General features: G+C 37.2%; 1 protein-coding gene across 6 annotated transcripts in view; it reads left to right on the forward strand.

Annotated features, from left to right (window-relative positions):
* The first annotated feature begins 4,112 nt into the window (after positions 1–4,112).
* Positions 4,113–26,748, forward strand: part of PNLIPRP3 (pancreatic lipase related protein 3) — a 60,038-nt gene continuing 37,402 nt past the window's right edge. For 5 of the 6 annotated variants that reach the window (XR_008492031.2, XR_008492032.2, XR_008492033.2 and 2 more), the window contains exons 1-4: positions 4,113–4,293; positions 12,956–13,110; positions 19,338–19,457; positions 20,577–20,708. Coding sequence is in view for 3 of the 6 variants with exons in the window: in XM_054436459.1 (XP_054292434.1) it covers positions 4,245–4,293; positions 12,956–13,110; positions 19,338–19,457; positions 20,577–20,708 (456 nt within the window). In the remaining 3 variants the exon portion in view is untranslated. The remainder of the gene's footprint in view (positions 4,294–12,955; positions 13,111–19,337; positions 19,458–20,576; positions 20,709–26,748) is intronic. The other variant, XM_054436460.2, reaches the window with a different exon arrangement.

Here is a 26,748-nt window from a genome sequence, read left to right on the forward strand (position 1 = left end):
AATATTATATATTATAATATTAATATTATGTATTATAATATTAATATGTTATAGTTGAATATTGTATATTATAATGCAATGTATATTATATATTTATTATATGTCAATATTTTAATATATCAGAGAGAACAATACATATAATCTTTGGAGTTCAGAAAAAGTGAAATAGGCCTGAAGTTCATTTCTTAAAAGGTGTCTAGATATACTAGAAACATGAAGAATGAAATGAATAAACTCGTAAGATGACTTCTTCCTTTGCCATGAATCGCTGAGGGTTGTAATTATAGAAATTTGGACTCACAGACAAGTACTTTTATATTTTGAAATATTTCACCAAATAAATATTAGTTTATTTATTAATATTTATTTGTTTCTTTCTTTTTCTCTCTCCCACTCATTTATTTGTTACAGTATTTATTCAAAAAGTACAAAATGTCCACGTGACAGGCCCCTTACCTGGTACTAAGTAATATAAACATTACTATGAAGCATTGATTTCCTTAATCTCCAGGAGGCAATCCTCCTTGGAACAGTCCATCATGTGACTAATTATCATGCAACAGCGTCAGAGTAAGACATGTCTAAAGTGCGGGTGAGCCAAGAGTAATTGATAATTTCCAATTTAGGGGTTGAGGATGATTTTACAGACTAGGTAATAAATGAACGCAAGCTTACCTGGTAGGGGATAGGGAGGGAAAGGTGTTGCAGAAATAGCACAAGTTAAGGCATGGAGTATGTATAGGCACAACTAGTTTGTTCGCAGTGCTCTAAGTCCGAGGTCCTCAACCCTCAGGCCACGGACCGGTAACTGGTCCGTAGACTGTTAGGAACCGGGCTGCATAGCAGGAGGTGAGCAGCAGATGAGCAAGCGAAGCTTCATCTGTATTTATAGCTGCTCCCCATCGCTTGCATTACTGCCCAAGTTCTGCCTACTGTCAGATCACTGGCCACATTAGGTTCTCATAGGAGCACAAACCTTATTGTGAACTGCCCATGTGAGGGATCTAGGTTGCGTGTCCTACGAGAATCTAATGCCAGATGACCTGTCACTGTTTCCCATCATCCCTACATGGGACCCTTGTTGCAAGAAAACAAGCTCAGGGCTCCCACTGTTTCTAAATTAATGCGAGTTGTAGAATTATCTCATTATATATTACAATGTAATAATAATAGAAATAAAGTACGCAATAAATGTAATGTCCTTGAATCATCCCAAAGCCATCCTCCCACCCCATCCCGTGGAAAAACTGTCTTCCATAAAACTGATCCCTGGTGCCAAAATGGTTGGGGACTGCTGTTCAACTCGAAGGGTGCTTAAAGTGGGGAAGGGGTAAAAGAAGCACGTGGGGGCAGTTTGCTAAAGGCCATGCAGGAATGCTAAGGAGTTTAGATTTTATCTCCTAGAAAAATGATCAGATCTGTGTTTTAGAAAAAACCTGTACCAACAAGCATACAAATGTATACTCTTGGCTTTCAAGCTTAAATTTGGTAAAGGGGATAAAAAATAAGTCATATAATGTTTAAGTTATAAAAGATTAAAAATAAACAAAATGCAGTGAGTGTTCAGAAACTAGAGAAATCTTATCTGACTGAGGATGATCAGAAAAAATATTTATGAAAGAGATTGTTCACATTTGAACTGGGGCTTGAATTTATGAGGGGAGTGTAGATATATAGAAAAAGGTGAGGAAGGACCATCAAAGTAGAAGAAACAGCACTCCCAACACTCAGCAGGTGGACAGGAGCAACATGGGTGAAGGGCATGGATTTTACAGCTCAGATGGTAGACCAAGGAGAAGACAAGCAAGTCCTCGATCTAAGTTAAGTAATTTGAGTTTTATTCAATAGGGACATTCGAGGAGAGTGTGAGCAGAGATGTGATTCCAGATGGTTTACTTGGGAACAATGTCTGTGATGCCTCATTGAGAAGAGAGAAGCCTGGGCCAGCAACGATGTTTCAGGCATAAGAGGAAGATCTGAGTGTGGATGTTGACAGTGAGTCTGACAGGAGGGAATGAATGAGGGAGACACCATTGAAGGAGGGTCAACAGGGCCTGGCTTGACTCATGGAATGAGGGAGGCAGGGACTTTAAGGGTGTCAAAGATGATGTGAATGTTTCCAGCTTGTGACTCAAATAATAGCAGTTCTAATAACAGGAACAGGGAAGGCATGAAGAAGAGCTCTTTGGAGAGAAAAGCGTTTCTTAAGATTTGGATATGATGACTTTATGCTTCAGATAAAGTATCTGAAAGGCCCAGAAGATATTGGCAATGCTGGGCTGGGAGCTTTGGAAAGAGAATGGATTTTGTGATGAACTTTTAAAAGCTATTGTTAACTCCTGTATGGGATATTTTTCAGGCAGAACTACAATGATTGCAGCAAGCATTTATGGATTCACTAGTATCTGATACTCATTAAATACAATTGTTAAAGTATGGGTCTTCATCTCTCAGAATGATAATCTCTCTAGCTAAGAATTTCCTTGGATGATACGAGATCAATGAAATCTAATGCTATTTTTTTCTTTCAACAAATATTGACCAAGTGCCTGCGACAATAGACCTATTGCTATGTGCTGGGGGCCCAGAGATGAACAAAACCCAGCTTGTCTCAGAACAGTTCGATCTGGGGGAGGAGAGTAAAATGTAAATACCTAACGATTCTATAATATCCTAAGTGTTATAAGAGACTCATTATACGTTGCTGTAAAAACACAGACAGGGGCATGGTTTTTAAAAATATCCTATATTATCATTGTAGGTCTTTGTACTTTTTAATTTAAAAATGCTTATTAAGTACCTACTAAGTCCCAGACATTGTGCTTGTCACTTGGGATGCAGATATAAATAACATGTAGTCTTCTGAGCGCTCCTACTGATGAATGTATTAAATGTTATTCATACTTATCTTACAGTTATGGCTGAAAACATTGATTCTTGAGGTGTTGCTTGGAAAAAAAAAACAACCAGTTGTAACTAGTGAAGCTTTTAGAGGGTGATTTTTCCATGGTGTGGGCACTCACAGTGTGACTGGCACACTGCTTGGTGCTGTTGAATAGTTAATTCTCTAATTACTGTAGGTCTACATGCCAGTGTGGACTGGCTGCCATGAATACCAGGAAAGCTTTCAACCAAATAAAGCATCCAGGACTTGGAAGTACTCTTGTTCATAATCTCTTCTTTGTCTAATTCTTGCATAATGTAACAAAGTTTGTATGAAAAGGCTGTGCCTCATAAATCTTTGAAATTTTAATATTATTATAGTGAGAAACAAAAAGTTAGGAAAAACTAAGAGATAATGTTAGCTATTTTCTATGAGCATTTAAAAATTGAGAAACTGACTAAGAATATCTGTAGATTGAATTGCTCATCACTTTAAGTTAACATAGTAGCCAAAATGGCAAGTTTCTATTACGTTAAAGTATATCATGAATCCTATGTGCAATCATGTAAGGTTATATTTAGCTATATGTGAACATCAATTTGCCCATACACCCATTAACATAGTTGAACAATGACAGTACCAAAAAATTAACACACAATATAGTAGTTACTATGTACCGGGTGCTATTCAGACAATAAATAATTCAATCATCTTATTTAGCATATAAGCTAGGAACCATGATCACCGCCATTTTACAGGTAAGGAAAGGAATAGTGAGGCTTACTAGCCCAAGGTCACACTGCTAATAAGTGGCAGAGGCAGAATTTGGACCCAGCATTCGGGCTCTGAAAACAATAATGATAACTCCCATGTAATACTGCCACACAGGTAAGAGGAAAAGATTAGCTATGTTTGTTATTGAACTCAGAACATCTTATAGCAGGGTCTGTTTCTATTAACTGGGATGCTTACACACAGAAATGTATTAGGGAAAAATATTCTGAAACTGCCTAATCCTGGTTTGGAAAAAAAATTACCTTTTAAATGCTTATTATCGAACACCTTGTAACCTTAAAGTAACTTTCAAGAGTGACTCAGTTTGTGCTTAACCAAAATATTACTAATAATGAAACAGCAAAACCTTGGAAGTTTCCATTGCCAATCACAAGATGTAAGGCACACCCCGATAATTTTATTTACTTTGCAGAGCATAAGGTGGAATAACATGTTCTTTTAAACGTAGAGTTTAAACATTGAATTGCATCATTGTGAAGAAAATCACTTAGTATTTTATAGTGAGGTGACTTTACAAGTAAAGATCTTCAAGAAGATTTTTATGTGATTTAAAAAATCAGCTTAGATGCTTGGAATTTGGATTGTTGCATTCTTTTTCTTTGGCACATCAAGAGGTAAGATTCATAATTTATAATAAGTTCTTTAAAAATAATGAGTATACTTAAATCTAAAATGTAATTGACATGAACTTATTCTTTAGAAATTACTATTGCTAATTTCATTCTTAAGTAGTTTGTTGTTTTTATGAATATGTTTAAAATATTGGCTGCTTATATTTCTTTGTATGTATTTATTTTTTCACTTATCATAAAATTATCAATGGAAAATGCATCACTTAATACTGAATGAGTCTTATGAACATAAAGAAACAACTATTTCCGACAATATAAAAGAGTTGCCGGACAGTCTTGTATTGGGCTCCTAGCTCTGCCACTTACTAGTCTTATGGGCTTAGACATTAAAGTCTCAATTTCTTCATTTCTAAGATGGGTACATAGCAATAAATGAGAAAATATATACAAATTTCCAAATTCTGTAGCTGACTCATAGTAGATACTCAATAATTGAATGAATTAACTAATTATTAATGTCAATTGGAATGTCCATTTTTTTTCCACTTCAGTCACAGTTTTCTGGAGGGATATTAGTCTGTGGACATTTCTTAAACATTAACTCAGTATTCATTGACATGTTTGCTCTTTATACTATGGACTCCTTAGACATTACAGCGTAAGGAGTTAGTGATTTTGGCTAGTTTTACCACCCATGTTTAATATTGTGCCTATAAGCAAACACTAAAATTAGTTGATTTATTTTAACCAAACTAGAATCAAATAATTTTAACGTTGAAAGAGATCAACCCCTTTGTTGTAAAGTATCATGTAGTTGGTTGAGATAGTATGGTGGTAAAAGGCATTCATCACATCTAACATTCAGTTCAACCACCGGTTTGATTTCTGAATCTTCTTGGGTTTTATTCCTCGTTTTGCTCCTCGGTAGTTGCTTAACTTTAAACAAGTACTTAACCTTTCTAAGCCTCAGTTGATTGATCTGTAGAAACAGGACAGTCACTAAAATAAAAATATAGAGTTATGCAAATTAAATAAGATGCAAGTTGATCATCTCTAATCCAAACATCTGAAATCTAAACTTCTCCAAAATCTGAAACATTTTGAGCACTAACATGATGACACAAGCAGAATATTTCACATACAAATACTTAACACGAACTTTGTTTCATGCACAAAATTATTAAAATACTGTATAAAATTACCTTTAGCCTATGTGTATAAGGTATATGTGAAACACAAATGAATTTTGTGTTAAGACTTGGACCCTGTCCCCAGGATATCTTATTGTGTATATGCAAACATTCCAAAACCTGAAATCTGAAACACTTCTGGTCCCAAGCGTTTTGGATAAGGGATACTCAATCTGCAATTCATGTAAAATGCTTGGCATGGGATTTGGGACCTACTAGTAGTGAGCGATCAATAAATGTTCGCTCTTATTTACACAGATGAAGAAAGCAAAACACAGAGAGATTCATTGTGCAACATCTTGGCGCTAGCTGGTGGAATTGGCCAATCTTGACTTTCAGTTCAGTGTTTTTTAGTCCTTGACCTCCAGCTCTTCTTTATTGGATAAAAAATGAAGGAGATAGGACTATCATTAGTTTTCATATTTCAAGAACTGTATTCTATTTTGCGTGATTCTCCTGCCCCAGGACAGTCCTCACTGAGTATTGAAAGCAGTTAGACTGGTGAAGGCAGAATTAAGCAATAGGCAGTTTGCCCTGATCTGCTGAGATGATATTTAAAGCCATGACTACAGACAAGATCATCAAGGGAGTGACTGCAGGTAGAGAAGGAAGATAGAACTACTGAGTCCTAGGACACTTCCTCATTAAGAAATCAGGAAGATGAAGGCAAACTAGCAAAGAAGACTGCCAAGAAGTACTCAGTGAAGTGGTAGGAAACCTAGGAGAGTTAGCATCCTAGAAGTCAATTTAAGATGAAAGAAATAACAGCATGTTTGTGTGAGGCTAGGAATGATCCAGTAGAGAGGAGGAAAGTTGGTAAAGCAGGAGAAAGAGAAGGGAGTAATGTTGTGCCTTACCCCTCAGTAGGTGAGAGAAGATGGAGTCTTAATAGGATGAAGGTTTGCCTTTGCGAGAAACAAAGACAGTTCATCTCTTGTGAAGAGAGTGAAGGCAAAATAGAAGGGCAGATATCTGCAGGTAGCTGGATAGACATGCTGGGAGCTTGTAAAAAGTCTCTTCTCTTTGTTTCTGGTTTCCTATTGAAATAGGAAACAGAGTCATCAGCCAAGAGGATTGGTGGGCATGAAGAAGTTGGAGGTTTGAGAGGCAAGAAGAATGAAATAACCCAGGAGCCTGGGAAAATGAAGGGCCTAGGAAAATATGATACGATGGCTGGGTAGCTTTAGGATCTGCTTTAATTTCATAACCACAAATTAAAAGTGAGATAGTCAGTACGGTATGTGATTTCCTTCAGGCACATTCAGCTGCACAGGTGTAGACAGGAAATAGGTGAAGTGTTGGGTTTAACCAGAGTTGTGGTTAAGCCAAGTGAAGCAAGAACAGGAGAGAAGTTCAAAGAGAGTACAGGGGTGTGGTTTTAACTGACTGTAGGATTTACACTGGATAAGAAGGGAATTGAGGAGAGAAATGTCTGCCTAATAAGAAGTTATTTTAACAAAATACATACTTATGTAAAATTTAGGTAATACATATATTTCTCCTACACACCACATATCTATTACACAGCTGCCATAAATTTAACAATTGAGCCTACATTCATTTGTATTATTACCTATATCTCATCTATTAAATTTGTAACAGAGTCCATTGCCTTCAATCTTCTGGTACCTACCATTTATGCTAATGACTTCCAAATGTAATCTCTCCAGCTGAACTTCTCCTGGAATCCCAGTCTCATATATGCAACTGCCTCTGAGACAGCTCCATTTAGGTATCTAATTCATATAGAATCTACATATGAACTGAACTCTCAATATCTAACCCCAAATCTGTTCATCTCAAAGTTTTCACAATTAATGGCCTTCCAGGTGGTCTGGCCAAAACACCTTGCATCATCCTTGACTTTTCTTCCTGTCGTACCTCACTGCCAATCAGTCAGCACAACTCTTTGGATCCTCCTTCAAAATCTGTGCAGAACCTGACCACTTGTAACCACCTCCACTGCTACCACCCTAGTCTTAGCCACCATTGTCTCTTATCTAGTTTGTTATAGTAGTCTCCTAGCTGGCCTCTTCCTCTGTCCTTGCCCTGCTTCAATCTATTCTCAGAATAGATTGAACAGAAGCTAACCCAAGTCAGTCCATGTCACTTTTCTGCTCAGAGCCCTCCAGTGGCTTCCCATCTCACTTCAGAGTAAAAGCCATTGAACTACCAAGTGCTACATGCTTTAGCCCTCTGTTACCTCCTAGCATTAACCCCTGCTACTTATCCACCTACCCCTATTCAAACTCCTGGGGGCCAGATGCATTACAAATGTTAGGTTTTTTTATTATTTTAGAAACATGCTATGGTAAACATACTGCATATAATACATAATTTCCAGAAAAATCTAGGACAGCACCCCATATTTAATCACATGAATATTTATGTAGTAAAATACATGACTACGATCCCACATGATTTAATTTCATATTAAATGGGATAAAGACTATAAACAACTTTAGGTCTGTTATTGCTGCCAAACTAGTTACTGCAAACTAGAAAACAAATAAATGAAGAAACCCAAAAGCAACTATTTTTCCCCAGAGATTTTTAGATTTTGAAATTGCAGAGTAAGACATTGTGGAGCTATGTCTTCTCCCTGTCTCCATTCCCTGGGCCCTAGTCTGGGTGCCTCCTAATTCCTCAGTCACAATAGGCTCTCTGCTTCCTTGCAGAGTCTTCTACTTTCCTTCCCTCTGTCTGGAATGCTGTCCCGCACATCTGCACGTGGTTTACTCCTCTCCCCCTCAGGTCTTGATGCAAATGCTAATTTGAACTGCAAACCCCTCCTCACCTAAACACACAAACACCCTCATCCCTTCCCTGCTTTAGGTTCCTCCTAGCACCTGTCGCTGTTTTAACGTAGCCATTTTTAAAAAATGTATTCTTATTTATTGTCTGTCTCTACATCCCCTACTAGATTATATACTCCATGAGGGCTAGAATTGTTTTTTCCAATGCTGAATTCCAGCGCTAATAGCATCTGGCAAATAATAGGCACAAACAAATATTTCTTGAATAGATTATCGAACTTACTTTCCAGCTTTTCTGTGTCTTTGGAAAAGCCTGCTTACAGTAAGATAGAGAGGTGACTCTTTCAGAAAGTGGAAATTAGGAAGATAAGAACTAATATGACAATTTACATGATTTCTTAACCAATTAACACTAGCTTCATGTAACGCGCTAGTTTTTCAAATGTTTCTTTAAAGAATTCTTAGGCCAAAGGGGAAATAAAGCATTTCAACCAGAGAATATATTAAAATATAATGACTCAAGAACTGAAGAAACTGGAAAAAAAATAAGTAAAGGTGAAGAAAGCATTTAAATAATAAAAATAAAAATATAAGTAGAAGTGAATCATACAAACAGGAAAAATAGAATTCATAAACCCATGTGGCAGTTGCTTAATAAAACTAATGATGCCATGATGGTAAATTTAAATAAAGTGAAATAACCTCAGATGTGGATGAAGTTAAAATGACTAGACTTTGCATAAATTTATGGTAAAAGAATTGAAATTCTAGATGAAAATCTTACTCCTTACACCAGACTAAATCCCAGGTGGGTAAACATTCAAAAGTAAAAGATAAAACATTGGAAAGAAGTATGAAAGAAAACAGTGTGTAATTGTTAATAGTCTTGGAGTGGCCGGGCACGGTGGCTCACGCCTGTAATCCCAGCACTTTGGGAGGCCGAGGCAGGTATATCCCCTGAGGCCAGGAGTTCGAGACCAGTTTGGCTAACATGGGGAAACCCTGTTTCTACTAAAAATACAAAAAATTAGCCAGGTGTGGAAGTGCACACCTGTAATCCCAGCTACTCGGGAGGCTGAAGCAGGAGAATTGCTTGAACCTGGGAAGCGGAGGTTGCAGTGAGCTGAGATCGTGCCATTGCACTCCAGCTTGGGCAACAAGAGCAAAACTCCATCTCAAAAAAAAAAAAAAAAAAAAAAAAAAGTCTTGGAGTGAGGAAGCCTTTTCCAAACAAAACAAAACCCCAAAGCCACTAAGCAAAAGCCTGATAATTTTGATTGCATAAATGCAAAACTCCTAAATGACAAAAGTAAAGTAAAACAAAAATATAGACAACAAATTTGAGTATATTTTCCAGATATCTGACTAAAGGAAGCAAATTTCTCTACTCTTTGAAGAGTTTTTACAAATAAATAAGCAAAAACAAACTTTAGAAAAATATGCATAGGACACAAAGATCTCATCCACAAAAGAGGTACAAATGGCCAGAAATGCACAAAAGGATATTCAAAGTTTCTGATAATTAAATAAATGCAAATTAAAATAACAACGGGTTTTCATTCTTGTAGAACATGTAAGGTTGTCATACTGGTGGTACTTATAGAAACTGAAATCTACATACCCTTCCATAGTATGTAGATTGTATTGTTGTTCCCCATATTGATTCTCCATTCCTGTAAGACCATTATACACATTCATCTTTAACCACATGGCATGGAAGAGAGTATTCTAAGTCTAGACACATTTAAGAGCCTTTGCATGGTTCCACAGTTGCATCATTTTCCTCTGCCCCAACAGACACATGCTCAAAACAGAGCCTACTCATTTAGCTTGGATCCTGCAATGCAGAAGGCTGGTAAATCAGAGCTAGGCCCAACCTAAAACCAAAGGATAACATGAGCAAGAAATAAACCTTAATTTTTGTAAGCCAATGAGATGTGAGGGACTGTTTATTACCACAACATAACCTAGCAAAAGCTAGGCTATATCTCCCAATTCCACTTAGTGATAGAGTGACCAGCATAAGGGTTCAATTATTTTCCTGCCACAAATAGCAATACATTTAACTTAGATCATCACTTTTTCTAAGTCTTCATTTTTTCATATGTATGACACATAAGGCTAAATCTGTTTTTGGTATTTTTTATTAGCAGTAGTAAGACAAAAAGAAAAAACCAGACTGGGCATCATTTGGTAAAGAAGTACTCTTTCTCTCCTTTTGTGACTTTTTTATTATTATAAAGGTAATTCATATTTATTACTGAAAATTTGATAACATAGACAAGTATAAATAAGAAAATTAAAACCACTGGGATTCACCATTAATATTTTGGTACCTTTCTTTGAATTTTATTTTTTTCCATTACAGATGTTATTACAAATTCTCTATAAACATTTTTAATGGCTGCATAATATTCCTCAATACCATAATTTTAAAACTATATCCTTTATTGTTGGCCACTTAAGTTATTGACCCAATTTCAATGTATTAACTTTATAGCAAACATTATTTTTACAGAACTATTAATCTTTCAATCTTTTCTTAAGTGGCTTTAATACCTTATAATGTTGCTCACTCTGCTTCATCACATCCATTTTCCTTTAACTTTACACTCTCTGTGAGTATTTTCTTATGGAAAAAAGAGCACAGTGATAGATAACCCTGGTAAGCGATAAACATAGAAAATAAGGACTAGTTATAAAAATCTTCATTTTAAAATCCATAGACTGAATAATGTAGTTGAGGACCTGGAGAAAAAAGCAACAGAATGCCAAAAATAAGGGCAACTGGGCATTCTAGGGAAAACAGAAGGCTGTTTTAGAAAGCCATGATCCAACTATGAAGTCACTGGTTCAAATTAGAAAAGGATCAGAATGGATTCCAGGCAAGAGAAATATTAAGAAGCTGCAATATAAAAGGAATATATTGAAGAAGGCACATGTTCATTCTTCCAGGAAGAGAAAAAAAGGCAAACAGAGAATATAGGAAAACACAAACAGTACAAGAAAGGCATGATCCAAATATGGAGTAAACTATGATGATACTGATCCTGAGTAATTCAAATATTAGGAAAGACAATTCATTTGAATCGTCTCCTTTGAAGAGAATGAGTGTCTGAACAATGGAAGTGCAGAAAAGGAAATGTAATTATAGCATGCAAGTTGATTGAAGCCAAAAATATGTATCTAGTCATAATAATATAAATTCTGTTCATTGATTTTCAACTTTTTGGAGTCAGCCTGCAGACAAAACATGAAAGGATTAATTTTGCTTATAGAGAAAAGTCTGAATATTATCAATCTTGATAATATGAAAGCAACATTATGAAGCTGAGAGACCTTGGAAGCTGGAAGGGAGGAAGAGAGGGAGAGTCAATACCACCAAAATCTTCCTCTTAAGAAACTGGGAGTCAAGTTCTAATGAATATGATGTATGGATCGAAAAATAGAAGGTTACTATTTAAATTTATAATAGAAGCCAATAAATGAGCCAAAAAAAACAAAACAAACAAACAAAAAACAAAACAGTGTTATTGACCGCGTTGGAGGAAGAGGTGAGACAAAGTGAAGAGTGGGATGCGCTGGATTATTGAGCTGTTATCTCTCGGCTTCAAGCCTGCCCTTCTGGCTGAGCTTTGCTGAGGCTGGAATGTGGCCAGTACCATCCTAACAAGTGTGGGATGATATCTCATTAAGATTTTGATTTACATTTCCATAGTGATTCACGATGTTGAACATCTTTTCATATGGCTGTTGGCTATTTGTATGCTTCTTAAGGAAAATGTCTGTTCAGGTCTTTGCCTATTTTTAAATTTAGTTATTTGCTTTTTTGCTATTAAGTTGTGTGAGTTCCTTAGGTATTTTTTTACAGAAATAGAGAAAACAATCCTAAAGTTAATGTGGAACCACAAAAGACTCCAAATAACAAAGCAATCTTAAGAAAGAAGAACAAAGCTGGAAGCAGCACACTTCCTGATTCAAAACTATATTTACTACAAAATTATATCAATCAAGACAGTGTGATACTGACATAAAAACAGACATGTAAACAAATGGCACAGAGTAGAGCGTGCAGAAATACACCCATGTGTATGTGGTCAACTGGTCTTTGACAAGGGTGCCAAGAATATGCAATGAGGAAATGATTGGCTTATTCACCAAATGGTGCTGGGAAAATTGGATATCCACATACAAAAGAATAAAATTGAACCCTTATGCCATATACAAAATTATAAACCCATGTGTATATGGTCAGCTAGTCTTTGACAAGGGTGCCAAGGATATAACAATGAGGAAATGATAGATTTGTTCAACAAATGGTGTTGGGAATATTGGATATCCACATACAAAAGAATGAAATTGAACCCTTATGTTATGCCATATACAAAATTAACTTGGAATAAAGATTTAAATGTAAGACTTGAAATTATAAAACTCCTATGAGAAAACATAGGAAAAATCTCCTTGTTGCTGGCTTTAGCAATGATTGTTTTGGAATATGACAACAAAAGCACAGGCAACAAAAATAAAATAAATAAACAAGTGGGATTGCATTTAACAAAAAAGCTTCTGTACAGTAAAGGAACTAGTCAACAAAATGAAAAGGCAACCCTATAGAATAGGAGAAAATATTTTCAAGCCAAAAATCCGATAAGGGGTTAATTTCCAAAATTAAAGTCTACTTTAACTCATAGTGAGAAACACAGCCTCTCTCTAAGCCTGGTTCCTCTATACTGACACTCCACCTTTCTGCTGCAGGAAAAGAAGTTTGCTATGAAAGGTTGGGGTGTTTCAAAGATGGTTTACCATGGACCAGGACTTTCTCAACAGAGTTGGTAGGTTTACCCTGGTCTCCAGAGAAGATAAACACTCGTTTCCTGCTCTACACTATACACAATCCCAATTTCTATCAGGTAAGCTAACTTGCAGCCTTCACACATGGATTATTCTAAAATATAAGATTTGCCTATAGATACAGAAGACATAGATAGAGTAACCTATTCTGACATATGCTATTGACTTAAATGCAAACGTTTCTTTTCAGTATTATGAGTCAGATTTTTTTCTATGTTATCTGTTCTATATTATCTGTTCTGATATATCTGATTTAAATATGAAGATTGCTCTTGCGTTATTTCATAACAGGTATACTTGATATTATGTTCAGTCAATGTACTAACTGAGAACCTTCCATCTGTAAGACTGTGAATCAGCAACAATGCCTATTATCTATTGAATTGAATAAACGGAACAGTCTTGACTTTATTACAGTGGGAGAAATGACATGTACAAACAAATACCTTTCTTGCAACACAAATTATGATCTGTGATGTAAGATGCAACTGAAAGACTCTGGGAACAAAGTGAAGAAGAACTCCCCTTGAGGTCAGGGATGGAACCAGGTAACATTTTGAGGAGGACATGTGTTTGAGGTGTACCCTGCAGGATGGGCAAGCTGCTCACAAGCAGAGATAAGCAGGGTAATGGCAAAGGAAGTGGCATGAACATAAAGGAGAGAAACCACAGGCCCGTCTGATGAATGACATGTTGGGTTAGTCTGTGGGCAGAGAAGGAGTCTTCAAAAGTAAGGTTAGTTAGAAAAGTAGTTGAACAAATTGTATAGTTCCTTTCTGTGGAGTTTGTACTTCATCCTGTAAGCCATGAGGCCCCATTGAGAGCTTTTCAGAGATGCTTTAGGGCATTTACTCTGGCTGCTGTTGCTCTCTTGTCTGAAGCTGGAAGAGACTAGAGGTGACTAGGAGACCATTTAGAACTGTGCTGTCCAACATAGTAGCCACTAGCCACATATGACTATTAAAATTACAATTAACTAAAATTAAAAACTCAATTCATCAGCCATACCAGCCACATTTCAAGTGCTCAATAGCCACATGTGGCTAGTGGCTACCATACTGGACAGTACACATATAGAATATTTCCATCATCACAGAAAGGTCCATTTGACAATGTTAAATAGAAAGCTATAGTGCAGTTTGGATCACACATGGGAAACAGCCTGAACTGCAGTAATGAAAGTGAGTATGATAATAGAAAATCAACATGATATACATCATAAACTAGTCTGAGATTTCACACGTAAATGTCTGGGAAAATGATAACCCTCTTATCAGAAAAATTGAGGATAAAAGAGAAGGAGTTAGATTCTGGACAGGTGAGGCTTGAGCAGGCTGTTGGAGATGTTAGTCTAACAGCGAAGCAGGCAGCCCAGAGCTGGAGAAAAAGATTCAAAAGTCTTCTGGCTGGGGTTGAAAATTGAAACCCAAAGAGTACATGAAATCTCAGAAGCAGAGAAACGAGGGCAGGACTAGGAGTGGTTGGAGGATCTATATTTAGGGAGCAGGAAAAAAGTGGGGCCAGAGATCATTTCCAGTCTTTACCTGAATCTGTAACCTCAGGGCTTACTTTCCATCAGGCCCATCACATACTGCTGGGCCTTGCCAGCCAGGACAGCCTTCTCCTATGCCTTCCTACCATACAAATATGGTCTGATTTGTAGCTGTCTACTCACCAGACACACATACATATTATGTACACACTACTCTTTACTGAAATCTGCCAGCCATCTGTAGATGAGTATTTCCCTAAATAATGTTCTTCACACCTTCTCCACTTCCCTCCATTTGGAAAGAATCATTTGTAATTAAACCAGATCTGTACCTGAATTTTGTAATGGATAGAAGCCTGATTGTTTGCTATTAAAGTGTTTTTCAACAACTAAGATACAGGATAAATCAAGGTATGTACTTAAAACAAGGATTTCCACAGGCCTGACCCATACGCTATACGAGTTTGACCAATTCTGTAGACGTGGTTTTCTCTAGAACAAGGAAAAAAAGTTCTTACTATGGGTATAGAGACACTTATAAAGAAACATTCCTCGAAAGTTTGAATGTTATAATTATCAAGAAGTAAAGAGAGGAATATTACTTAGCTTTAAAAAGAAGTGAAGTGCCAATACATAATATAACATGGATGACCTTTCAAAACATTATGCTAATAAGCCAGACACAAAAGGACAAATAATCTATGGTTTCATTTATGGGAGATACCTGGAGCAGGTAATGGAGAGTTCCTGTTTAATGGGTACAGAATTTTAGTTTGGGGTGATGAAACAGTTCTGGAGAAAGATGGTAGTGATAGCTGCATGACAATGTGAATGGCTTAATGCCACTGAGTTTGCACTTTAAAATGGTTAAAATGTTGGTTTTAAGGTTATGTATATTTTAACTTTTTTGCGTTTTCATTTTTAAAATGTTTGGAAATATGTACAACAACTTTCATACAGTTTCAGGGTGCTCCAGACACCCGTGGCCACTTCATGTAAACCACTGACTATTTCTAGAGTGCTTTGAGAGACTACAATATGATCATAATCAAATTTTGTAATTAAACCTAATGAGGGCAACAGACACTTCTCAAATAAGAAATGTGTGAATTACAGAGCTCCCCTACTGTAAGTATTCACAAGGAGACAGATAAATAGTTTCTTTATTCCTCCTCCTCCTCCTCCTCTTCCTCCTCCTCCTCCTATTCTTCCTCCCTGTCTTCTTCATCTTCCTCTACCACCTTTTTCCAGGCAAATTTAGCAGGACGCTTTGCGCCATCAAACTTTACTTTCGACTTATAGTCAGCAACATCCTTCTCATACTTCTTCAGCTTTTCCACCTTAGTGATGTAAGGCTGCTTTTTCGCTGTCATTTAAGTTATTCCACATCTCACCCAGCTTTTTTGCCACGTCTCCAATAGAGATGCCAGGGTTTGTGGATTTGATCTAGGCACAGAATTCTAAACACAACAGTAAGAATCCAGACGGTGGCCTTTTGGGGGCATTAGGATCCTTCTTCTTGCCTCCCTTAGCTGGTCCATAATCCTTCATTTCCCAATCACAGCGCATTTAATCACCTTTGCCATTTCATCAAATTTAGATTTCTCTTTCCCAACATTATCTTCCATCTCTCAGAGCACTTCTTGGAAAATTCTGCAAAATTGACAGGGACCTCTGGGTTTTTCTTCTTATGTTCTTCTCTGCACGTCTGCACAAAGAAAGTGTAAGCAGACATCTTGCCCTTTGGTTTCCGGGGGTCACCTTTAGCCATCCTGACTGTATTGTTCGCTAGAAGATTAATTTTTTTAAGTGAAGAGAATCTATGTTGAATACAAGTATTTGGGGCACCTTCTTTGACTTTTAGGATGTTCAGGGCATATTCATCCACTTAGGACTAACTCTGTTCCCTGATCTTCGCTCTTAGGACTCATCAGGCTCTTGATCCTTTTATCCTTTTATATAAGTGGCCATGCACTTGAATTCTGTGCAGTACAGTCAGTAAAACAGAAGGTGATAAAGACAGTGTTTAGATGAAGCTGGGTCCTATTGCCAATGAAGAGAAAATTGAAAAACTAAGTACTTCCCTAAATAATGTTCTTCACACCTTCCCCACTTCCCTCCATTTGGAAAGAATCATGTGTAATTAAACCAGATATGCATCTGAATTTTGTAATGGATGGAAGCCTATTGTTTGCTGTTAAAGTGTTTTTCTAACAACTGTGATATAGGATGAGTCAAGGTGTGTAATTAAAATAAGGATTTCCACAGGCCTGACTCATATTGCTATATGAATTGAACTCATTTATAAACAAATCAGAAATTAACTCTACACAGTTAACCTACTCTCTTCTCCAAGTGAGGAATTGTCAAAGGTAAATGTGGTGTGGTACAATAAACTTGGTCTTCTGGAAGTCACAGTTACCTTTCTGTAAGAATAAAACCAACCTACTTCCCCCATGAATCCATGACACCTTAACCTAGAGTGACTTATACAGTCACTGGTGGTGATGGACATGTTGCACACTTCCGGTAGTTTCTGTGTCTGCAGCTTTAGTCAAGGATAGAACATACCTAACTGGTAACTACTTTTTACTTGCTAGAGATGATATCACTGGAAATGTAGTCATGAGAATGGATTGATCTCGCATCTATTATGCTTCATGTCTATTCAGTCAAAGAATGCTAAAAGGCCCAGATAAACCTTGATACTTTAATTAACCCTTCCTCTCGATAACCTATTCTGTACAATATTGACATCATTTCCTGGTTTCTATCCTTGTGGCAGCAGAATCTAAGCTGTCTTCTTTTGATCCCATGATGCTGTATGGAGTTTCCCACATTTATGTTGAAAAGCTACTTTAGAGGGTTTTGCCAGAGTGAATGTGAAGTGAACGAATGTGTTTTCTCTACCTATTCTACTTGATTAAACTCCTCAGTGATCTCAGACAAGATCACCCATATCAGCATAACTGGATGGAAAACAGATGGCAGATGGCAGGGAGACATGTGCAATGTATGATGTGAATAAACTCCTTTTTACACTAGCATGACAACAGATGCTCAGACCCCACAATGCCTGTCAGAATGCCACTTGGAGGTTTCCCAAACTATTCTCATGTTGAGAAAAGAATAAACAAATTTTTTCGGACTAAATTCCCTCCAAAAGGTTTTTCAGATGTAGAAACGGGACTATAGTAGGTGTTTGAGGCACTCCAGCTGGGCCTAAGACAGTTGAAATGAGTGAGCATCTGGATTATCTTAGAGACATAGATGGAATCATGTTTTTGTACTAGGATTGGATTATTTAGCAGAAAAATGCTTCCTAGAAGGCCTGAAGACAATTGATTTTATTGCCCACTTCAGCAAATCCCACATCTGGTTTGGGCGCTATCAGCAGAGAACACTGTAATCAGAACATCACTTGAGAGCCCAGTGGTTAAGCACCTAACTTCAAAGGCCATGTGGATTTGAACCCTGGCTCCAGGATTCATTAGCTGCAGTATTTTTTGGCAAGTTACTTGGCCCCTCAGAGTCCCCTTTTCTAATTTTTAAAATTAGTACCTACCTCACAGTATTTTGAGAGTTAAATGAGCTACTCTATAAAGTGCTTAGAACAATGCCTGGCAAATAGACAGATAGGAGTGTTAGCTATTATAATTACTGAGCAAGCCAACTTATGACTCTCATAACCATTAGCTTACAGTCTTGGAGACACTTTACCTAGCCAGCAAATTGTATGATTAATTGCATTACTATTAAACACAGGTAGCCAGAATAGGCTCTTTGTCTGAATTTCATAAATATCTAAACGTGTTGCTTCCAGGTTATAGGATTCACCACTGTCAGACTTGCTATTTGTTGAGTTAAGTATTCATTTTTTCCAATAGAATCGCTTATACTTGTGCCTTTTATTGTTTAAAATAACAAAATCACTTAAATTTATAGTCTCTTAGAGTCTTTGAGAGTTTTGTTATTAAGGCAATCCAACAAAATACAAGAAATACAAAAGAATATTTGACACAATCGTATAAAATTATTTCCTATATGCTGGTGTATTTCATGTGATGAGATTCTAACCTCAATTCCTTACTCATAAAGTAGGGTGGACAACCTCCATTTTGCCATGTTTTTGGCATGCTTCTAGGCATGTTTTAATTCTCATGAATTACACTGATCACTGAGAAATGTTATACAAAAATAAGATTTACTGAAATTATGATTTAAACTTCCCAACATTGTCTTGCAAACACTACTTTAAAAATCAAAGATTTTTTTCTTTCCTTGTGTTGAATTTGTATACTGCATTTTATAATGCATTAACTTTTTGAGCTAGATGTGGTGGCTCGTGCCTATAATCCCAGCGACTTGGGAGGCTGAGGTAGGAAGATCACTTGAGGCCAGGAGTTCAAGATCACCCTAGGCAACATAGTGAGACCCTGTCTCTAAAAAAATCGTTTAAAATTAGCCATGTGTGGTGTCATGGGTCTGTAATCCAACTACTCAGGAGGCTGAGGTGGCCAGATGGCTTGAGCCCAGGAGTTTGCAACTGCAGTGCGTTACGATGGAGTCATTGCACTTCAGCCTGGGCAACACAGTGAGACCCTGTCTCTAAATAATAATAATTTTTGGTACTTTTATAATATGTAGCAGTAACTATTTAGTAAAAATATATTAAAGAAGGTTGCTAAAAATCAAATTTAGTGAAAGACTTTCGAGCAGCTTTAGAATAGGTCTACTAACTATTAAATAATTTCTAATTATTATTTTTCCTTAATCTCTTTCTTCTTGAAACAGGAGATCAGTGCGGTTAATTCTTCAACTATCCAAGCCTCATATTTTGGAACAGACAAGATCACCCGTATCAACATAGCTGGATGGAAAACAGATGGCAAATGGCAGAGAGACATGTGCAATGTATGACATGAATAAGCTCCTTTTTACACTAGCATGCGAGCTTTATGTTTAACATGAATGTACTTTGCAAGGTATTGATGTATATTCATGGAAATCTTCCATTCAGTTATCCACAATTATCTGTGTTCCAGGGCCTCAAATCAGTTATCCATTTCCCATTTATTTTTATGATAAATTGCACAGATTACAAGGGAAGCAAATTTGTATAATCACTCTTGAATAAATTCTTCTCTTGACAGAAGATTAAATGGTATGATCAATTTCTCATTTAATTTAAGAAAAACAATTTCCAAGTTAACTCCATGAAATTAATCTTTCTCGCCTATACTTAAGATTAATAGACTGCTAACATTATAAGCAATTAAATATTTATAAGGCCATATAGTAAAGATAACATTAGTACCTATCTCACTGAGTGAGAATTAAATTTATATATATATAAATATATATATTCAGTATATATAAAATACATATATATAAATTTAATTCTCAGTGAGATAGGTACTAATGCATAGGTGCTAATTACTAATGTGTTTGTGTGTATATATATATATATATATATATATATGGGTTAGGACATAGATATATATATATATATATATATATGGGTTAGGACAGAGCTTAGCCTGTGGTAGGTTCTCTATTAACACCTACGTATTACTCCATTTTCATACTGCTATAAAGAACTGCCCTAGACAGGGTAATTTATAAAGGAAAGAGGTTTAATTGACTCACAGTTCAGCATAGCTGGGGAGGCCTCAGGAAACTTACAATCATGGCGGAAGGCACCGCTTCACTAGGCAGCAGGAAGGAGAAGTGCCAAGTGAAGGGGGAAGAGTCCCTTATAAAACCATCAGATCTCATGAGAACTCACTATCACGAAAACAGCACGGGGGAAACCACCCCCATGATTCAATTACCTCCACCTGGTCTCTCCTTTGACACGCGCAGATTATGGGGATTGTGGGGATTACAATTCAAGATGAGATTTGGGTGGGGACACAAAGTCTAACCATATCAACCCACTAGTATAATTTCTTATTATGGAATCAAGTGTTGAGACACGTCGGTTTCCTTGAACATTTATTTATTTAATATTTATATGAATCTTTGTGCCAGGTGTTGCTACAGCTGGAAGATATAAACTGCATTAATTTAGATTGGATCAACGGTTCACGGGAATACATCCATGCTGTAAACAATCTCCGTGTTGCTGGTGCTGAGGTGGCTTATTTTATTGATGTTCTCGTGGTAAGAAGAGTTGATTTTTTAAAATTATATTGAATTGGTTTTGGATATTAACACTCAGAAATTGGGACAATTTAATGTTTTTTTATTAGGTTAGACAGGTACTGAACACGTGAAATAATAAGCATTTGTATATGGCAGACAAAAAAGGAAAAGTTTCTTCGTACTAAAGAGTCTGTGGTTATTTGAAGCACCACTAGGTGGCAGTGTGTCTACACAGGCTCATCACTAAAAACTGCCCCCGCAAGGTCACTGCCTTGGTCAGCATGTTGGACCATCTCAATCAGTTTCATCACATTGTAAATCTATCCTTAGAATTATAAATTGTTACCATCCTTCAAATATTATTTGTTTAGAATATGACATGTGTTTTCACACAAAAACAGGGTTCTGTGCCTGTGAATTAGTTAGGTCTGTAGGCCAGTCCAGACACAACAATTTAACCCACATATTCTCTAAAAGAATAAAATAGACCTTGCTATTTATTAGGCCTATACTCTGCGACATTCACGAATCTCCAAATGCTTTCTAAAAAGTAATTTCCCACCCTAAAATGTAGTGTAGTAAAATCTAAAGATGCATAATCCTTTCAGATTTTTAAGGAGGGTTCATTCATTCATTCAACAAATATATATTTCACTCTGCACTTACTGTGGGCTGGGCATGGAAGATATGACTTGTAAGTAAGACAGTGTTTCTGCTCTGACAAAATGTACACTCTAGTAGGCAATGGAGGCACACACAGAAACAAATGAACAAGAAAATGTCAGTTGGTGACAAGTACTAGGTGAAGAAAATGCAAGGCAGTAGGATGGAGAATGGCAGAAGCAGAAACAAATTGTATGAGCAACCAGGTTAGGTGATATTTGAACATTGACCACTGTCAGTAAACATCCTGAAGAAGAATTAGGGATCCAAAGACTCATTTATGCCCCTACACTTCTCTATCTTCTCTTTCCACTCTGTCAGGGAAGACTAAGGTACAAGATCTTTAGAGAAAGCCTTTGTGTACAAAGGATGAAATCAGATTCATCTTCATCTTCTCTTTAGAAAAAAAAAGCCAGCTGTAAGCTTTTGTGAATTTCTTTATTGATCTTAGGGCCTGAGCTGTGGGTTTCCTATGTCCAGTAAATAAATAATAGTGGTTCATAGGAAGCTGACAGGAGATGTTTGCAGAACTGAAGGGAAAAATGTTTGTTGAATTAAATGTGCATTGAATTGAATAGGCCACCTTTAAGTGGGAAAAGGGTTTAGGGTGAGTGGGCTCCAGGGCCTCTGGGGATAATTCAGGATTCAAGCTTAAAGAAGGAGCAGCTAAAGGAACAGCTGAGTCTCTTCTCCACCTCTCTTTCTGTCGTCTCATCACAAGTTACTGGGCCACCACAATTCACCACCTGGATTGGTTTTGGGGCAAGCAGGTGCTTGGGAATGGGGTAGGAAGATGGGGAAGAAGGAGAGGAATGAAGGGGATAAGGGCTCAGAATGATCTCAAATCCCAACCTATATAAGGAGATAGGAAAGAAAATAGACATTTAAAATGGTGGCAACAGTCAGCCAGGCGTGGTGGCTCATGCCTGTAATCCCAGCACTTTGGGAGGCCGAGGCGGGCGGATCACAAGGTCAGGAGATCGAGACCATCCTGGCGAACATGGTGAAACCCCATCTCTACTAAAAATACAAAAAATTAGCTGGGCATGTTGACAGGCACCTGTAGTCCCAGCTACTCAGGAGGCTGAGGCAGGAGAATGGTGTGAACCCGGGAGGCAGAGCTTGCAGTAAGCCGAGATGGTGGCGCTGCACTCCAGCCTGGGCGAGAGTGCGAGACTCCATCTCAAAAAAAAAAAAAAAAAATAGTGGCAACAGTGGAGGAAGGGATGTCCTAATGACCATGTAGCATTCATTGGCAGTTATTCACATATGTAAATGAGAGAGAAAATATTCTTTGTTCTGTGACTTATAAAACTGCCATAACTGGTGGAAAAAATGGAACATTTGATCAAATGAAAAATGTATGCAAGTAAAATCAATTGCTTGATTTTCATGATAATTATGAGAGCCTGAAACTTAGGTGAAACTAAAAATGCTTGCTCAGGAGTGATATTATTAAGATAATAGAATAGGGAGACCTAGATCCTTCTTTCTCCAGCAAGCACACTGATTCAACAGTAACAGACAAATTTTCTTCGTGAGAAATTAAGAAACTAGTTGAGAGACTCTTACATCCTGGGTAAATATAAAACCAGCTACAATGAAGGCCAGAGGAAAATTTGACATACCTTCTTGTCTTGACTTCTACCCCTGACCCAGCACCATATGATCTGAAGGAAACTCCTAGCTTCCCGCTTCACCTTGTGGATGGAAAAAGTGGGACGTCATACCCAATGTTTCAGCTTTTCTGGGGGCTGCTTAGGGTAATCACTTCAATCTCACACGTCTTGGAGCATTGATAGAACCCAGAATATTTTAGTATCTAGGGGCCAATGAGAACAAAGATGGGAAGAAAGATGGCATTCAAGCAGTTACTATAGCCCCTTCCCCTAGCTCAGTGCAGACAAAGTGATTGGGTAGAATACCTTAGATCCCATGTTCTCTTTGGGAGGAAAAGGGTTAGACTGCAAATCAAAACTTCCAACTTTTCCAGGGGCTGCCTGAGAGACTGATTTCTGTCTTGACTCTCTTGGAAGTGCTGATGGCACTCAGCTTACCCTAGATGCTTGAGGGCTGCTAAGAATGAAGATAGTGGTTTGGACCAGCACAAAGTTTTGACAGGTGCCCAGAATTGTTGGCTAGGCTGATTGGTGAGAGTCTTCTCCCACAAAGAACAATCCATGAACACCCTCGCAGAGGTGGCTATTTTTTCTAATGTGCAAATACCAACATAAAGAGTCAAGGAAAATGAAGAAACAATACATACCAAAGAAACAGATTCATCTCCAGAAACTAACCCTAATGAAACAGAGATATATGATTTAACTGACAGAGAATTCAAACTAACCATTATAAAAATGTTAAATGAGGTCAGGAGAATATTGCATGAACAAAGTGACAATTTCAACAAGAAGACTAAAAAAATATAAAAAGTACCAAACAAATCTTGGAGCAAAAGAATATAACAATTGAAGGCTGGGCGTGGTGGCCCATGCCTGTAATCACAGCACTTTGGGAGGCCAAGGCAGGCAGATCACTTGACGTCAGGAAGTTGAGACCAACCTGGCCAACATGGAGAAACCCCGTCTGTACTAAAAATACAAAAAATTAGCTGGTTGTGGTGGCGTGCACCTGTAATCCCAGCTACATGGGAGGCTAAGGCATAAGAATCGTTTGAACCTTGGAGGCGGAGGTTGCAGTGAGCTGAGATGGTGCCACTGCACTCCAGCCTGGGTAACAGACTGCACTCCAGCCTGGGCAGCAGAGTGAGACTCCATAAAAAAAAAATAATAAAATGAAAGAGGAAAGAAGGAAGGAAGGAGAGAGAGAGAAGGAAGGAAGGAAGGAAGGAAGGAAGGAGGGAGGGAGGGAAAGAGGGGAGGGAGGGAGGAAGGAAAGAAAGAAAGAAAGAAAAAGAAATAGAAAGAAAGTATGTGGAAATATAAAACTCTCTGGTAAAGGTAAACATATAGACAAATACAAAATACTGTAACATGTGTGTGTAAATTACTTTTAATTCTAGTGTAAAAGTTAAAAGACAAAAGTATTAAGAATAACTATAACTATAAAAATATGTTAATGGATACACAATAAAAAAAGATGTAATTATGATATCAATAACATGAAGCATGCGATGGGAACGAGTAAAAGTGTAGACTTTGGGGTATGTGATTGGAATTAAGTTGTTATCTCCTTAAAATACACTATTATACTATTATAACTGTAAGATATTTTATGTAAACCCTATGGTAGTCACAAAGAAAGTAGCTATAAAAAATACATGAAAGATTTAAAAAAGCTATCAAAGTATATTAATATAAAAAATCAACAAAATACAAAGGAAGACAAGAGAGGAAAAGTGGAACAAAAGAACTATAAGACAGAAAGGTAGGAAACAATTTTTTTAAATGGTAATAGTGGTCAGATGTGGTGGCTCATGCTTGTAATCCCAGCACTTTGGGAAGCTGACGTGGGAGGATCACTTGAGGCCTGGAGTTCAACACAAGCCTGGGCAACATAATGAGACCCTGTCTCTATAAAAAGGTGTTTGTTTTGTTTTGTTTTGTTTTGTTTTGTTTTAGGGCTGAGTGTGGTGGCCCATACCTGTAATGCCAGCACTTTGTGAGACTGAGGCAGGCAGATCACTTGAGGTCAGGAGTTCAAGACCAGCCTGGCCAACATGGTGAAATCCCATCTCTACTAAAAATACAAAAATTAGCTGGCCATGGTGGTGGGTGCCTGTAATCCCACCTATTCAGGAGGCTAAGGCAGGACAATTGCTTGAACCCGGGAGGCAGAGGTTGCAGTGAGCCAAGGTTGTGCCATTACACTCCAGCCTTGGCAATAGAGTGAGATTCCATCTCAAAAAAAAAAAAAAAATCTAATTAACTGGGCATGGTAGCATGCACCTGTAGTCCTAGATATTCAGGAGGCTGAGGCAAGAGGATTCTTTGAGTCCAAAGGTTTGAGGGTACACTGAGCTGTGATAATGATCTTGCCACTGCACTCCAGCCTAGCTGGCAGAGCAAGACCGTGTCTCAAAACAAGACAAAACAAACAAAAAACAATAGTAAGTCCTTCTCCATCAATAATACTTTAAATGTAAATGTATTAAATTCTCTAATCAAAAGATATAGAGTGATTGAATAGATAGTTTTGACAAGATTTAACTACATGCTGTCTACAAGAGATTCATTTTATATTTTGGAGACACACATAGGTTTAATGTGAAGAGATGGAAAAGAATAATCAACACAAATGGTAACCATAAGAAAACAAATGACTATACTTGTATCTGACAAAATAGACTTTACGTCAGAAAGTATCACAAGTGACAAAGGTCATTATATAATGATAAAAGAATCAATTCACCAGGAAGATATAATAATTATAAATATATATGCACCCCACACCAGAGTACCTAAATATATAAAGCAAACATTGACAGAATGGAAGGGAGAAATACACAGCAGTGAAATAATAGTAGGAGCCTTCATTATCTGATTTTCAATAATGGATAGATCACCTAGATGGAAAACAAATAAGAAGAAAACTTATTTGAACAACAACTTCAACAACACTATAGACCAAATGGACCTAACACATGTGCATAGAATATTTCACCCAACAGCAGAATACACCTTCGTCTCAGGTACACACAGAACCCTCTCCAGGATAGATCACAAGTGAGGTCAGAACAAAATCTTAGCCAACTCAAGAAGATAGCAATCATACCAAGTATCTTTCTTGACCACGGTAGAATGAAACTAGAAACAATAGCAAAAGGAAAACTGGAAAATACACAAATATGTGCAGATTAAACAGAAAACTGTTAAACAACCAATGGGTCAAAGAATAAACCAAAAGAGAAATTATAAAATACCATGAGACAAATGAAAACAAAAACACAACATACCAAAACCTATGGGATTCAGCAAAAGCAGATTAAGAAGGAAGTTTATAGTGATAAACACCTAAATTTAAAAAGAAAAAAGCTCTCCATTCAACAACCTAACTTTACACCTAAAAGAACTAGATCAAGCTTGCCCAACCCACAGCCCAGAACAGCTTTGAATGTGGCCCAACACAAATTTGTAAACTTTCTTAAAACATTATGAGATTTATGCATGGACCTCATTTTTAAACTCATCAGATATCATTAGTGTTAATTTATTTTATGTGTGGCCCCACACAATTCTTCTTCCACTGTGGCATGGGGAAACCAAAAAATTGGACACCCCTGAACTAGACAAAGGAGAATAAACTTATTCTAAAATTAGCAGAAGAATGGAAATAATAAAAATTACAGTAGAAATGAACAAAATAGTGGATACAAAACAATATTAAGAAATGTTGAAAAGATGAACAACATTTACAAACCTTTAGCTAGACTAAA

The sequence above is a fragment of the Pongo pygmaeus genome, chromosome 8, assembly GCF_028885625.2.
Source record: "Pongo pygmaeus isolate AG05252 chromosome 8, NHGRI_mPonPyg2-v2.0_pri, whole genome shotgun sequence".
In the NCBI taxonomy this organism is placed as follows: Eukaryota; Metazoa; Chordata; class Mammalia; order Primates; family Hominidae; genus Pongo; species Pongo pygmaeus.